Source organism: Ptiloglossa arizonensis, chromosome 3 (genome assembly GCF_051014685.1).
Source record: "Ptiloglossa arizonensis isolate GNS036 chromosome 3, iyPtiAriz1_principal, whole genome shotgun sequence".
Lineage (NCBI taxonomy): Eukaryota > Metazoa > Arthropoda > Insecta > Hymenoptera > Colletidae > Ptiloglossa > Ptiloglossa arizonensis.
In genome coordinates this window covers 7,833,162-7,846,041 of record NC_135050.1, presented here as the reverse complement: position 1 = coordinate 7,846,041, position 12,880 = coordinate 7,833,162, and the positions used below count along the sequence as shown (strand labels likewise).

The 12,880-nt window shown below is 38.6% G+C and overlaps 1 protein-coding gene across 8 annotated transcripts in view; it reads left to right on the top strand.

Annotated features, from left to right (window-relative positions):
* Window positions 1–12,880, top strand: part of Ih (hyperpolarization activated cyclic nucleotide gated potassium channel Ih) — a 91,818-nt gene that overhangs the window by 56,103 nt on the left and 22,835 nt on the right. For 6 of the 8 annotated variants that reach the window (XM_076306650.1, XM_076306647.1, XM_076306646.1 and 3 more), the window contains exons 3-5: window positions 1,528–1,691; window positions 6,737–6,873; window positions 8,310–8,453. In XM_076306650.1, coding sequence (XP_076162765.1) covers window positions 1,528–1,691; window positions 6,737–6,873; window positions 8,310–8,453 — 445 coding nt within the window. Of the gene's footprint in view, window positions 1–1,527; window positions 1,692–6,736; window positions 6,874–8,309; window positions 8,454–8,520; window positions 12,874–12,880 lie in introns of those variants that run through there. The other 2 variants (XR_012991400.1, XM_076306649.1) reach the window with 2 other exon arrangements.

The window sequence follows — 12,880 nt, the reverse complement described above, 5'->3', positions numbered from 1 at the left end:
TGCATTTATTACGTTATTATTCATTACATTCGATAATTGTGTGCAAAATCAGCGACCCACCTTACGCGAACACCGCTTGTTAGACCATGTACCAACTAAAAAATTCTATATCATACTAGTTCTCGAATAAAATTAAGTAAAATCCCCACCACCACATCGGTTCCCGGATAAGAATCGCTCCAATCGTAAAACCAATGTCATATTCACATATTTTACGTCTCTTAAACCACATACAAGCAAAGGACACCGTAGGTTGTGCAGATTGTCGATAAAATTAAATCAATTCACCCAGTCATGTTGGTCCGGTGCAATGGTCCATTAGAAACTCCACGTAGCTCGTCAACAAGCCCCAAAGCGTACTTTAAACGAGACTACACAGGATAATGTATATTCATTTACTTCCTCTTCTCAAAAAATCTCACCATCATCGAACTTACGTTCACAGTCAAACTGGCTCAACCGATTCTTCAATTGGAACGAGAAAAGTGTACCACAGGATTGATGTCCAGAGGAATCCATCGTTCTACGAGTTTCTAACGAACTCGCGAATGGAATTCATTCTTCTCGTCTCTATTCAGTATTAGCAGAAAAATGTATTCGGTTAACGCGGCCCTTAAGTAAACAGAATGAAAATAAAATCCCGCGGCCCGTTACGTCGCCACGCGCCGCTTAAAACGTTGGCTCAGGTCTTGGTAATTGAGCAAAGTTGGCTCGTAAAGACAATCTCAGAAATGCCCGGTTTAAGGAAGGTCGGCCGTTGTCGTAAGTAGGTTACGCGCTGGAACCGGAATGCAAATTTCTAATGCAAAATTCAGCGAAGCCTGACTTATTCTGTACGCGGAATAAAAGAGGAAGCGGTTGACGTTCTTACAGAAACAGGAAGCTCGAGCTTTAGGTGGCTCGGGCGACGGAAGAAATTAATTTGCAATCCCCGTTTTCTTGTTAAACTAAATCGTATTATTTCAACGATGGCACTAACTGCATTATGGTATTTCGTTCTATTGGGTTGTTCGGAAAGTCATTTCGTTATTTTTTTTTTTTTTTTTGGTGAAAATGAAGCACGATTTTTTTAGAGTGTGTAAACATTTTACTGAATTATATATTCTCCATTTTGGAAAACGAAACGATTTTCGGAACAACTCGATACTATTGATAGACGTTGTTCTAAATGTGATTGTGATACATACGAACTATCATTGTTTAAAGATTTTATGAGCCATTGTTACGTTCAAGTAACGGTATACAAGTATTAAAATACTCGAGAAATTATTTACGATAGAGGAATATTATTTGTCGTGATTCCGATTCTATCGATCTATTGATTCTTGTCGCTGTGAATGTTGTTTATTGAACGTTACATTCTGACCATTCGAGATACCATTAAAATTGTTCTTATTAAAATCTAATCTGAATAAACTGAGAAGGATTCTGAAAAGTATTACGAAGATTCGAATTTTTAGTATGCAGTAATTTTGGTAATTGTAGTAATAATTATACTAACATCAGACGCTTTGTTTTTGATTTTAGATTCTACTGGGATCTCTGCATGCTCCTCCTGCTGGTAGCGAATCTGATAATTCTGCCAGTCGCCATTAGTTTTTTCAATGACGACCTAAGCACTAGGTGGATAGCCTTCAACTGCCTTTCCGACACGATATTCCTCATAGACATTGTCGTCAACTTCAGGACAGGTAAATCTAACTCTGAAACTACCCCCAATGGTCGGATCAAAATCAACTGGTTGCCCAAATCCGCTTCCCCCTGTTGCGAATCAAGTAAAACTCGATTTACATCTTCGTGTTTTGCCCTGCTTCTCGATTTGAGAGACAGAGGGCATTGTGTCTCTATCGGTTACTCGTTTAGACAAGAGATGGCGTTAACGTAGTCAAGCGGTATGGTGGGGGTAGCCCTTCTGTGAATTTGAGCGACCACATGATCTTAATCCGACTGCAATAATCACTGTAAGCTAAAAGAGGATGGAAATTTCTTCCTTATTTTCATTGCACATTGAACAAATCGAGATTTTAAGTTCTCTTTAACGACACATTTGACGCAATAAGAGATGAAATACAAACTGGGAGAACTTTTCTGAAAAATGCACCGTGTTAAATTTTGCAAAAAGTGATTCCGTTTTATTTTTAAAAAAAAGTATACAATTCCTAAAGTACTGTATATGTAACTTTTGTAATCGTTATTCGGAGATGTAAAATTAGCATCGAATTTCATATTTACGTATGGTATATCATTTTCGGTAGACGTTAAATTTACTAGAGGTTCGAGCTACGAATTGCAGAACACCCTATGTATATTCGCAATTACTCAAACTAATACGTTTAAAAAGCGAATAGAGGCACACGCTCGGGGTTGGTCGATAATGGGAATCTCATTTCACTTCGGAAAATATTCTCCGTCCCAATTCGTCTTACAATCGGTACACGTTGTCGTTATAGGCGTTATCGGCGGTGCGCCGTGCATTTCGCCCCAAGACCGTTCCATTCAAAGATACAAAACACAGTTCAAAAGGACTCCCATTCTGGGACTAATAGTAACCTCGTGTTCGCAGGAAGAGGATCAAAAACGACGCAAAGTTTACATTGTCGCGTGCACACCGGGAAAAAAGACATTCAGGGAAGAATGGCTGACCTCGTTCCTCCTCCCACACTATTCTCTGGTTCTAGCTTGGTCTCATCAGGCCAACCCAAATCTCCGCCTTCCTTCGAAACGACGGACGATTCGGTTAACTGTACTCGCATCCTTATTTCCGCACGAACCACGTTGAAAAATGTGTCGCGGTTTAATATCATGTCCTATAATCAGGAATTAATCATTTATATAAACGATCTGTGATTATCAATTGGTTAGGGGTGGAAGATCAATTTTAGAAAGGAACATGAAAGGATGCTGTTGGAAGTTTGATGAAAATTGGAGTACTGTTACATATTTCGCTGTTATTTACCATGATCTAATACAATTAATATATATCGATATATATTATACGTGCATAATATAACGTAATATAATATAGATTATAATTTTATTAAATTGTTGTCTGTAATATTGAAATACCTATATCTATATAATATAACACGGTATCTACAAAAGTTATATAATATAATTATATTATATGGGTACCATATTGATTATATTAGATTATACGTGCATAATATAACGTAATATAATATAGATTATAATTTTATTAAATTGTTGTCTGTAATATTGAAATACCTATATCTATATAATATAACACGGTATCTACAAAAGTTATATAATATAATTATATTATATGGGTACCATATTGATTATATTAGATTATACGTGCATAATATAACGTAATATAATATAGATTATAATTTTATTAAATTGTTGTCTGTAATATTGAAATACCTATATCTATATAATATAACACGGTATCTACAAAAGTTATATAATATAATTATATTATGTGGATACCATATTGATTATATTAGATTATGATAAATGTTATCGAAATATTTATCAGTACACCAACTTATATCAAACTTCCATTAACTATATAATATTCTATCTGTATGAGAACAATTACTATTATGTTACTACTATATTACGTATACGTAGTATTATATAATATAATTATAATCTATATCGTATAATACAGATCATAATTGTATCGATACAATACTATATTTATGAAATAAGACTACATATTATATTTGTAATATAATACAGATTCAAAATATCATACACAGATTATATACTCAAACATAGATTGACAATATACAAATCATAATATAAATTATTATAGATAATAATTCTCCAAATTGACCGAGTAGAAATAAAATTAACGTCCGCAAAATTTGATAATTAATTTCGAATCGTTGTTTTAATACGTCAGCTTCGTGTCCTCCGGTTTAAGTAAAGAACACTTTCGTCGCCATTGTTGCAAGGCTCAACTGTGAGGAATTATTCATATTCCAGGTGCTCGGAAGGAACAAAATTAGCCCCTTCGATGTTACACGAGAACGTAATTTCACAAAAAATTGTGATCGACTGCTATGAAAGCCGCGATTCGTCGAGTCCCTTTTGTTCGTTTTCTCCTCGTTTCATCGCACCACGACAGCGGTCTGCCCTTTAATGTCAACAATTAGAACTTCCTTCTTTACAAAGTTACGCGTCCGAGCTTTTTCCGCACGCTGGCGCTATCTGAAAAGCGGCTGGTACTTCAAAGCCTTCTTGCAACAAGATTACCTAATATCAACCAAGTGGAAAACGACTGGAAAATTTCAACGCTGAAAGCACAATTTTCGTGAGAAATTTACATCTTCCAATAGGTGTTTCCTTAATTCATACCTGCCACTTTTCACTTTCATTTATTCAAATTACATTTTTCGTACCAAAAGATTTATCCGAGTGATAACAAGAAAACGAAGAATATATTATTATATTCAAAACAGAACACGAAATGTATCTCAGTGTATTACAACTGTATACACGTTTCCAAGATCAACGGCAAGATTAAAATTTCGAGTACAAATATGAATGGAAAAGTGAGTCGTGCAGAATGGAAGATTGCGAGAAAATTCATCAGTAACTGACGAGACAATTGATAAGTAAAATGGAAAATATTCATTTCAAGAGAGTGGCGTGACATCGCATCGATGAACGAAACAAAATCAAAGAAACGAAAGAAAATCGCGCGCATTTTTGTGAAGAGTGACGTTCAATTTTTATCGATTTATTACATAATTAATTTACTACACACGTACTATGTATCATTATATTATAATAGACAACGTGATCGTATATACGTACGTATATGTAAATGATAAACATTATAAATATATTTAATATCAATCCCTTTTTTAGTACATACACAACAACCTATAAGACATGACGTTGGATTAACCGGCCATTCGTTTATCCGGCCGAGGTCTGGTCCCGAAGGAGCCGGATAATCGGGAGTCTACTGTAATTGGATAGAATTAATTTCACTCGGTTGGTTCCATCATCGAGAAATAGAAACATCGAGGAAACTTATCGAGACTCGTCCACCAGGACACACACACGCACGATCGTAATGTTCAATGCTCGTGGAACACACGTGGCGGCTCCTAGACGTTTCGTTATTAACAGAACGTTGGATTAATTCGAAAAACGCTTTCGAGTCGGTCCCAGTGACGCGAAATTGAGTCACGTAACGTGTCCGATGAAAATCATTATAGACGCTGAACTGTATTCACGAGCTACACGTTCACTCGCGATTGTTACGAATTCTTAATCTAGATTATCGACCATCGACCAATATTACGTTCCACGAGCTGCATACTAACGCCTGGATGCATCCAATGACCCGTGTTGATCAGGGATGAAATATTTGTATGGTAATGAGGCAGTCACTTCCGGGAAAGGACCGGGTTTGGGGCCATTGAATTAGCCAAGAACCGGACCGGTTGCCTATTTCTGCACCATGGATTTCCATATTCTTTGTTTTATGTACGGAAGCTTCGATAAAAAAGAGCGCCAAGAATTTAACTACCTGCTCGATACCATCTTCTCCACGTACCCAGTTTGCGTGGTTCGCTAGCGGTGAACAGATGAGTTTATCATTGTCCTTCTTCTGTTATGGTGCTCATCGGTTATTCATCAGTGCTCGAGTACTATGCATTCTGTGTGTAAAACACACCGGTAATTATTTAAATCCCCTCGTTTATTTGTGTCACGTGTACATATTTACATCGTAATATCCAATGTGGAGATATTATTACACGTGAAAGTGTCCTTAAATTTTCATTACTCTTTTCTTCTTAATTCGTCGGCTAGACTCGCGTCGGTGCATACAAGTGTTTTATAAGAAACATTAATGAACATTCCACTACCTGCTCGAAACTAATCTCTACACGTTGTTGTTATGGTATGATAATGGTGGATAGGTCCTTCACTGTCCTTCTACTGTTAGCAAGACACGTGTCTCTACAGTTTGGAAAAGGAATTGTTTTGTCGGTAATTATTGTCTTGTTGTGATACGATTCATACGTATCAATTTGTAGAATTGTTATTCGTATTCTCATTACTATATCGTGTTATTGTTCTCTTGAATCTTACTGAACACGTCTATCGTTTTAGTCTATCGTTACTTACACGGTGCCCTTGGTTCTATCCAAAAAATGTTCATCTCTATCGTACATATTTATGTCATTAAGATCGGCAGTGTCAATATATCTTATATATTTTATGTTTCAAGGGAAATCTTCTTAATTGTTCCTTATTTTGAATATTCAGAAGATGTTTGGTAAAGAATTTCTAATCCAACGAAAATCAAAGTCTGTTAACTATGTATCAATTCTTCAATTAAAATTATTATACGCTTCCGAAGTGATTACAGAAACCAATTAACAGTCCTGTAAATTATGACGGTTTTCATAGTGTGCACTGTCAGATATATCAAGATTTTTATCTTGATTTAATGTATCTTACTCATAACGAACGGCTGCTGTTAGATCATCGCTCCTCCGCGTATTATTTATTTCTATTATCTTTCATCTCTCGTATTCGCATTTGAAGAAATATATTCCAACAGCCCTGAAATATCTTAATTTTCATCTCTATTCTGTTCTATTATATAAACGTGAGTCAAAAATAATATCGGTACAATTACTTATTCGAGTCTAAATAATTCCAGAAAATTGATAGCGATAAAATCACCGAGTAGTATTTTTATTGGACCAAAGTCAAGATATGTTTTCTTATGTGTTCTCTTCAGGTATAATGCAGCAGGATAATGCCGAGCAAGTGATCTTGGACCCGAAGTCAATCGCGAAACACTACTTCAGGACATGGTTCTTTCTCGACCTCATTTCCTCCATACCACTAGACTACATTTTCCTCATATTTAATCAAGTAAGTGCATATTAATATATCTGCCCTGAAGCACATGTCTCTTGCTTTATTTCGTTAACCGTCGACACTGTATTAATTCCTCGACTCAGACCAGACTGACTCCACTTATACGATTAATCTATTTATTTAAACGTATATTGAATTAATGTGGAACATTATACTCTGCACCGAGTTATAATTCGTGTATTTTATTAAATAACTAAAGGAAAAATAAACAGTATACGAGTACTTGAAATTCTTTAGTATATGAATTTTCTGTTAAAATTTAAACATTAATGGATCAATTCGCATTTCTTAAACGTATAATCTTTTATAACCTTATATGATATTGTTCAAATTTGGTAATGTCTTATTGTGTGATTTACCTCAAATGAAACAAAAAATTTGGTCATGGAGAGTTAGAATCTAGATGTTCGGTTTTATACTACGAGTATAAAAAAGTAATAATGTAAAACATTACTGAAAATTCGGTAAATTCAAATTTTTAATAGTCAACTCGTTTCTCAGAGCTCAGTCTTTAATCAGTATCCCCACCATAAGTGGGTAATTTGGCTATCCTCATCAATTCCATTTCCGTTCGCGTTCTCTGCAATTGGAAGACAAGCTGACTTAAGATAAAAGTGTGAAAATACTTAAGACGGTACACAGCCGTGGAAATGGTCTTGTGTACACAATTGATTTTTATCAAATTGAAAGAACTAGATAAACTTCGACAAACTGTACAGCTCGCTCCAATTCCTAATCAAATACAGTAATCCCTCGATAAAACGCCGTGCTTTTCTCTCTATAAAACGAACCGATTCTTTACCATCATTGTTATCTCGAACGACCAGTAGCTATAAATTGAAAAACCGACTAGCCTAACTTCGAAATGATATTGCACGTGTATCGGTATGGCGGTTGCTAATGCAAATGAAAAATTTCGATATTTCTCATTGTACCTTCGTGAGAGCATTATCAATGGATTGTTGACGTTCTCCTGTCAAAAATAAGTCTAAACACAACCCTATTTGGACTGTTCTTAATTGAACGCAATAAAAAATGTTTCAAAACTGATTTGTATCGCTTAAAAGAAAAAATAGTGCAAATACGGTAGTGTTTGGTCTCGTTTCAATCGTTATAATCTCGCCAATTCGTGGACAATACCGTTACAGAAATTTATTGTCAAATATCAAAGTTCTTAAATAACATTGGCGTTTGTTACGTCGATATCCACGCGATGTTGCTTTGAAGTTCAGCGATCGATTGCTCGTAATAGAAAAACCTACTGTTACATTCGTTCATAAAAAAAATGAATTCCAAGAATCAATTAGCTACCCTCCCCCGTTAAAGCGTTCCGTGCACGGACCCGAAAGTGTCTTTATCGAGGGTGTTACTTTTAACCGAATTTAACCGACTGTTAAATTCAAAACACGTAACGATCTCGTGTATTTCAGTTTCAGGACTTTAGCGAGTCCTTCCAGATCCTGCATGCTGGCCGTGCTCTGAGGATCCTCAGGCTTGCGAAACTGTTGTCGCTCGTTAGGTTACTACGGTTGTCAAGACTGGTGCGGTATGTCTCGCAATGGGAAGAGGTCTATGTGAGTGTTTCCACAATATTTTATACAAGCACCGTTTTTATTTTGGTATCTCATATAATACCCACAGCTCGTGTGATCCTTGTATAAAGAAAGAAACCAAGCGTCTCGTCGTCTATCTTTCGTCAGTTTCGAAATGTGACTGACTCTGTTTCTTGAGCCGCGCTTGGCCGCGCTGATCCGTCCCGTGCAGCGTTCGCGTACACCGTTTAATCGCGCAAAGGACCCGTACCCTTGTGTGTTTTTTTTTTTTTTTTTTTTTTGGAGGGCCTGGCTTGGGCCGCGTCCACGATCACAACGCGGTCAGTCTTTTTGGAACTGTCTGCATTACGGAGCCGTCCACTGCCGCGTTCCCACAGGGTTAAATAAACGTGTTCATGGCGACCGTAGAGAGAGAGACAAAGGCAAGGGAGCCGAAAAGCAGGTCCCTCCGAATTGTCTGCCTCGCAACGAAACAATAGGTACATGTGTACGAAACACAAGCGAACCTCTCACACTCAGTGATGGATCTCCCATCTGTTCACCGGGACGGTACCACAACTTTTTTTAGCTCGAGTGTCCCTCCAAAACATACTCACCAACGTCCGGATCTACCTCAGTTTCGTTAGGCAACCGAGAACCGACACGACAACCACATTTCCACCACTACGAGGAATTCCTCAGAAGGCGAACTTGTTAGACCACACATCTCACTTGCCGTCTGCTCGATATGTATACCGAATAAATACGTTCCCCCCGACTCTACTGAATCCCGACTATTCCAAATTTAACGCAAAGTATCTCCGATCATTTTCTGTGCCTCTTCGACGACCACTCGCACACCGACCTCGTCAGCTCCTCTTGCTCACGGCGATGAGCTCTCTCTTCTGTAAGTTCTCGTAGAATTTTTCGTGACACGTGTCACGTCGAAGGTCATTCGGATCGGAGAATGTTTGGAGATTGGAAAACCGGAAGATGAATGTCTTGGAAATTTGAAGTTTGAATAAGAAAACTTCTGAAGGCATTTGACAATTATTGAACCATTGGACCAGTCGTGTCGCTACCGATACGAAACTTAAAAATGATAAATTGTGTGTAGGTGGGAATAGTTTACGACCGATTTATTTATAAATTGTACGTAAGAACGATCAGGACTGTTTGTAAAAAAGAAAAAAATTCACGAACCATCTATGATTGTATCTATTTAAAGACGAGGGATTGTAAATTACACAAATCAAAACCTAGGCTCTACAAGTTGTCAAGCTTACGACTACACGAAACGAAACCACTTGATCCCTAAGAAAAGTGCTCTATATGTAACACTCCAACATCTCCAAGACTTTCATCGGTACAGGTAAGCCGAGAATCTCCTCCATGTCTTCGAAATCTCCTATCCTCGAGCACTATTCAAAGTGACCAGTTCTCTAAATATTCGGTAGCATCTCGACCCCATCGCCACCTGTTCGGTCGTCTCATCGAGGCAACCATCTGCTCGATCCTCCTTTTGTTATTTTCTATATTTTCCCTTTGATTTTTATACGAACACAAGTACAAGTGGCACGAAGTCCTAGCAGAACAAAGGAAAACACAATGCATGAGACCTAACGGGACAGGACTATGAATCTGATTGCGTTCTCGTGAGAGTTCACTTGTCTCGTTAGCGATAGGTAAGTAATTCTCCTCGAATTGGAAATCCTCAGGGCTCGATCTTCGACGCGATCGTTCCGATTAGGTGCGTGTATGGGGAAATTGTTCTCGAGTCCAGTCAGTGCATCCCCCTAACTGCGCAACAACGAACCGAAAATCCTGATCGTCTCCCCTCTGAAACGGGTCGAGGAAATGTCTCCAGTCGAATGTAATCGGATCTTGGTGTACCACACAAGAAGGCATTGTTCAGCGAGGTCTGTTTTCCTTTTCAGCGTGCACGCGGCGCGGACAGTTCTGCTGTAACGAGAGGATCGACTGGGTAACACACCTGACCGATAATCGTCGCAATTAGAAGCATATTCTTCGTAAAACGTGAGAGAACTGTCAGGAACGTTACAGCAGAATTGGCCGTAACGAGCCACGAATTAACACATTACGTACGAGTCCCAGTTTCTCTGCGATCGTTACCCTGAGAAGAAAAACAAACGACGGGGCTCGCAAAATTCAAGAGACAAGACACTACTCGTTTACACTCGGTTAGAGATCATTGAGAAACGGTTCTACTCGCGGGATGGACCGAACAGACCGTAACTATTCTACTCGCGGGATGGACCGAACAGACCGTAACTATGGAACCATTCGTACGTAATGAGTTAACAGAACGTAAACAAAGATGGCGAGGTTACCAACGACGTCAAAGGATCTCAGTCACGGGGCTGGAACCGCATACTCCAATCCCACCTCCCAGAAAACACGTCGATACGTTGCGTCACGTATGATTAAAGAGTTCCTTTTTTTTTTTGTGTCAGTTTGTGTCTTGCCGTTTAGCATGGCGCAGCGAACAGACCAACGAATCAATCAGGCTTTTCATCCGATCGAGAGAGCAACCTTGCCGCGTACACTCTGAATGTTACTTGCGCTTGCGTTTGAGAACGTCTTGTTGCCTTCCTCTGCTTTTTTCCTCTATTTTCTGTTCTGTTCGACGAGCGAGATCCGCCCAAGGTGTGCTTTCGTCGCGACATTTGAACGGACGTCCCGCTCTGGACGTGACGTGAGTTAGGCAATTGTGTGAAACTGTAACTGGTCGTAAGCTAGAACCATAAGTTTAATTTCAGAAACTGTTCTTGAAGCTGAACTCGAGAGCAGTACTCAGCGATGATCGGGATAAAGATAGGATCAATTTTCTTACGGAGAAATTGAGGAAAGAAACGTCTAGGTGGTAATTAGCTTAATCAAGCTCCAGAGCGTCCTCGGCTGTCTTGGTTGAATCGATTCACGGATTCAGCTTAACAAGCGTTTAATAATCCTAGTGGTGAATTGCTGATCGTAGACACACCGTGGATCACAGAAGAAGAAGCTTTGGGATGATCAGATTTCGAGACAGTGGATGCCAATAATTATAGACTGAGAGCCATTTCGCTAATTCAAATCCAGGGATTATCCTATCTTGACTCGATTAACCTGTAACGGACGCCGGTTGTACCGCTCGGAGCAGATTCTTAGGCAGAAATAAATGTATTTACTAAAAATTTTTAACCTTCACTCGGACGTTCATCCTAGACGAGAAAAAATCGATCTTGTACCAGTTAGTGAAGTGTCGTCTTATCAGAGGATTATGACACTATTAAGGATTCCTTAAGGAGTGTTTACAAATGTTGATACACTGCCGTTCCCGTAGGGCTACCGAAAAATCAATGTGCCATTCCGTGAAGCCATCAGGCTTCTCCCGGCGTGGCGTTTACCCCCGAAAATCATCCTACTCTGCGGCGCCATTTCCGCGCATCAGGGATCGTTCCAGGAACAAGGCTAGTGGAAGTGTTTCCACGAAAGCTAACTGTGTCTCTGTCTTGAGCAACATTGACGAATTAGTTAAAACCGATCGTTTAATGAAACACGACACACTTGGGCATATAAATAAACATGACCCACACTAGTTCAATTTAGACACTGTTCAATACTCCGGAGATTAGCTCTAGATTTAGATTTAGTTCATTTATACCAATGGTCCAGTCGCGATACGTTCGTAAATCGTTCAGGTGCTATTCATTGTGAAATCTGGCCGTGGGCTGAATTGAGAATAGACCGATTTTCTCTCGAAATGACTGCTGTTCGATGATACTTCAGACCAGGGATACAATTTGGACTTAATTTACACTAGTAGCGGTAGTATATATTATTCAAATATTATTCAGCTTTTGGTGTTCAGCCTTGAACTTGGTTTCTGGAATGTGGGTAAATACAAATTGTTAAGATTACAATTCAGTTATTTCTTCGGTAATTGCCGTTATCGAATACCATTTGCAACCGCTGTCGATGATTTTTTTTTATACAAATCGGAACTAGTACTCTTACCGATTTTCAATTCAATCCAACTTGCGCTCCAATGAACCTTTCGCAACTCAAGAATCCTTCAAAATGTTACCACAGCTTCGACAGCTCGTGTATCAAATCCTGATCGTCCCGGGATTAGTTTTGGATTGTCCCACTGATGTGACTCAAATGTTATACTCCTCCAACACTAATACAAATTAACTTCAAATCACCGATGCTTATGGACTATCAAAGTCGAATCCTCAATTATATTTTATGGGTTATACCGATTGTGCCGTCGTTTATCCATCTAATGTAGATTAAATCCTAAATGTCCTGGAACCACTTTGGGATTGTATCACTAATTCGAACCCAAGTATTATTAACCGTACATCACCAATGGCGATAGTTTGGATAGCTCTTAAAGTCCTCGCTTAGATTTCTCGGATAATTGATTACACCGTCACCTATTACCTAGTATAGATTAAGTTCTA